The following is a 3457-nucleotide window of genomic DNA, read 5'->3' as shown; positions in this document are numbered from 1 at the left end:
CATTGTTGTTTGGCGGGCCTGGGCTGGGGATTCGAACCCGCCACCTTAGGTGTATGTGGCTGGCGCCTTAGCCACTTGAGCCACAGGCGCCAAGCCAAAACTTAAATTCCTAATACTACACATCTGACAAACCTAAAGGTAAATGATAGCACTTATTTTAAAAAATCACAGTGTTTATTTTTAAGGATATCTTACCTTCTGGTGTTGGTTTGTCTTGAGGAAGATCTGGCATATTTTCATCCAAGAGATCTGCTAAGGACTGAGAATTTGCCAGCAGCTTCTGATAAGACATAGCAAATTCCTCATACTGTTTATGTCTATCTTCACTTAGCTCCCCTTTAGAATGTAGAATACGCCTATAAACAAACGATGAAATAATCTGACAATCTTTAACAAAACAGATATGATTATGTATCATCATGCAGGAATTGTTTAGCAAAATTTGATTTTGTCACACAAAGTTAGCACAATCTTCTTCACTCAGTTTCCTCTAACATTTTCAAGATGTATCTGAAAATTAAAATACATACAATCAAATCCACCTAAACAATTACATTTTAACATGAGTTCCTCAAAGGTTATGAAGTGTGCCTACAGAAATACCGTATTAATTAAAAATATATTACTAACTAACGCAACATTATCTAGTATTTCATTAAGTCACTTTTCTCAGACATACACAGTTAACCAAGAATATTTAACACAACTACAGAAGTCAGTTTTCAGAAGCAACAGAATATAGAATCAGCTATCATTCTATACATAAATTAATCATAAATTGACATTTAACACTGAATCAGAAATATCATATTTAACACAACTACACAAGTCAGTTTTCAAAAACAACTTTTGAACACATTCAAAAACAACAGAATTAGTTATCCTTAAACTTTCATAAAGATCTGAACCAAGATTATCTTTTGAAAAAGTCCACATCTTTCACATAGCCAATTCTCAATCTACTGTGCAAGCTGGTTACTTATCCACTTGACAAACATTAACTGAGCAACTTGCTCAGGGCAGGCTCTCCAAAGGAACTAACTCCAAGCTCTCCAAAGGATATAAGTACTCTTCCACTTTATAACAGTACACCAGTAAGACACCCAGAATTACAAATGCAAAACTATTGGCAAATACCAAAATGTACAAAATCAAAGTTCTACCGTAAGAATACAAATGGTTTAGACTTACATAGGTGGATCCAAATTTTTCTGTATTATTCATAGAGTGATATATTGTTTAAAATTTATAAACCCATGATGCAAATACAGTATAGGTTTCAAAAAGTCAATTATAAATTACTTTCAAAAGTAATACTTAGAAGTTTTATTCCTTGGCATTATGCTTTCTCATGAACAGTGAAGAAAACAAGGGACTTCTGAGGTATCTTCTTAAAGGAGAAAATAAGGCGAAAAAGTCATGCCGACCCTTATTCTTCCCAGCTTATCTGAAACAATGTCTAAACTTTCCCTTTGTATCCTGTTCCCAAACAGAGCAGCTTTTGCTTAAATGTGGTAACAATCCAAATAACATTTTCTATTTTAGGAATATCATTTCCCATTACAAGCACATCAACACATACATTCATCAAACCCAACCTTTTTTCCCCAAATCTGGCCTATTTGAGTCAAAAATGAGAAACTTCAACTCATTTCTTATGATTTAAATTATATTAAGCAACAACATTCTACCAACACATTAAAAAAATGTTAAAATAGCTCAACCATGATAATCAGGCAAAACACTTGTTTTTTAAAAAAACACTCTGTCACTAGAGAGATTTTTTTCCCCATTGAAACAGTTAATTCAGACTAATATTACAAGCAATAACAAAGGTTCTCTAAGTATTATGAATGAGTTTTAGAAATTCAAACCAACCCAAAGTATTTTAAAATATTCACGCCCATGAAAGAAATGACTAACATTTGTATTTTGAATGAGCTTATTAGAACTTTTAATCAGAAGTCACTTTGCATGTTTTTTAAGTCGTTAAATATTCAAATAATGCTCAAACATAGGTTACTTTAAAATGTCTATAATGTGTTAAGAAAAATATTAATCTGGTAAAAACTGAAGAGTTTACTGAGAGGCAAATTAGGTTAAATGGGCTAATAATGGCTCTCAGAGATTTCAATAGTTGAAAAGAAACTGAAAAATAGCTCAGAATAACATAACCTAAGTTCTATTATTTCTATTCTAAATTCTTTATTTCTCCAACAAGTTCTAACATTCTGGTCATCTGAAGAATAGCCAGTCCATTAAAATACACAATACTCACTAAAGATTTCTGACTTATCAGCAGTAGAAAGCTGATGATTATTTTATCGGAACAAAAATGAACAGTCCCTTTTCCATTAGCAACCTCACTTCCACACATTTACCTGGGACTCCACAGTGAGTGAATTAAAAAAGCAATTAAATTCTATGAAGTTCCCTGCTTCCGTGTTTCCAGGAACTCTCCAGTCCTCCTAAAACTTCAAGCTTCAGCTGTATTCTTCACCCTCCCCAAACCTAGATTCCACCAACAAATTCCCCAAATGCACTGATTAACTTAATTAGTAAATATGTTAAGTTGCTATTCAGTGAGGGAACAGTCCTCAGGGAAAGTTTAGATTCTGGTTGTTTTGTTTTCTAATCATTCTTTTTTTTTTTTTTTCTTTTCTAGAGGCAGAGTCTCTATGTTGTCCAACCTAGAGTGCAGCAGCAGTATCACAACTCATTGCAACCTCAACCTCTGGGTTTAAGCGATCCTCGTGCCTCACCCTCCAAGCTGAGGACAAGAGCCACTGTGCCCAGCCTCTAATTATCTTATACACAACAGGTGGTAAGCAAGACAGGATACCCATGAACTGAATTATGAGTTCTAGTATATAGAAAATTTACATATGAAGTCATATATCTTTTCTTTGACCATCTATTTAATATACATTTATTGAACATCTCACTAAATCCAGAGTATGAAGCAAATACACCCACCATAGGTGAATTCAAACATTCGAATACCCACCAAGAATCATTTAGGAATTCTAATAAAATTAAAATGAAACATTTTCTTTCTTTCTTTCTCTTTTTTTGAGACAGTCTCACTCTCTTGCGCTGGGTAAAGTACCATGGCATCATCACAGCTCACAGCAACCGCAAAGTCTCGGGCTCTAGCAATCCTCTTGCCTCAGTCTCCTAAGTAGCTAGAACTAGAGGTGCCCACGGCCACACCCGACTAATTTTTCTATTTTTAGTAGAGACAGGGGTCTCACTTTTGCTCAGGCTGGTCGCAAACTCCTGGCCTCAAGTGATCCTCCCATCTCCCAGAATGCTAAGATTACAGGCACAAGCCACCACACTCAGCCTGAACTTCATATAATTTTTGTGTTTCACAAAGTACTATTCTACTTTTGACTTTTTCAACCTTTTAAAGGTAAAAACCAGCTCGGCGCCTATGGCTCAAGTGGCTAAGGCC

At 34.9% G+C, this 3457-nt stretch overlaps 1 protein-coding gene across 1 annotated transcript in view; it reads right to left on the bottom strand.

Annotated features, from left to right (window-relative positions):
- UPF2 (UPF2, regulator of nonsense mediated mRNA decay) overlaps positions 1-3457 on the bottom strand; it is a 100538-nt gene that overhangs the window by 81756 nt on the left and 15325 nt on the right. Inside the window, exon 4 of the mRNA XM_012803360.2 lies at positions 196-356. Coding sequence (XP_012658814.2) covers positions 196-356 — 161 coding nt within the window. The remainder of the gene's footprint in view (positions 1-195; positions 357-3457) is intronic.

The sequence above is a fragment of the Otolemur garnettii genome, unplaced genomic scaffold (assembly GCF_000181295.1).
Source record: "Otolemur garnettii isolate 467f Iridium unplaced genomic scaffold, OtoGar3 scaffold00019, whole genome shotgun sequence".
Classification (NCBI taxonomy): domain Eukaryota; kingdom Metazoa; phylum Chordata; class Mammalia; order Primates; family Galagidae; genus Otolemur; species Otolemur garnettii.
This window is presented reverse-complemented; position numbering and strand designations above follow the sequence as displayed.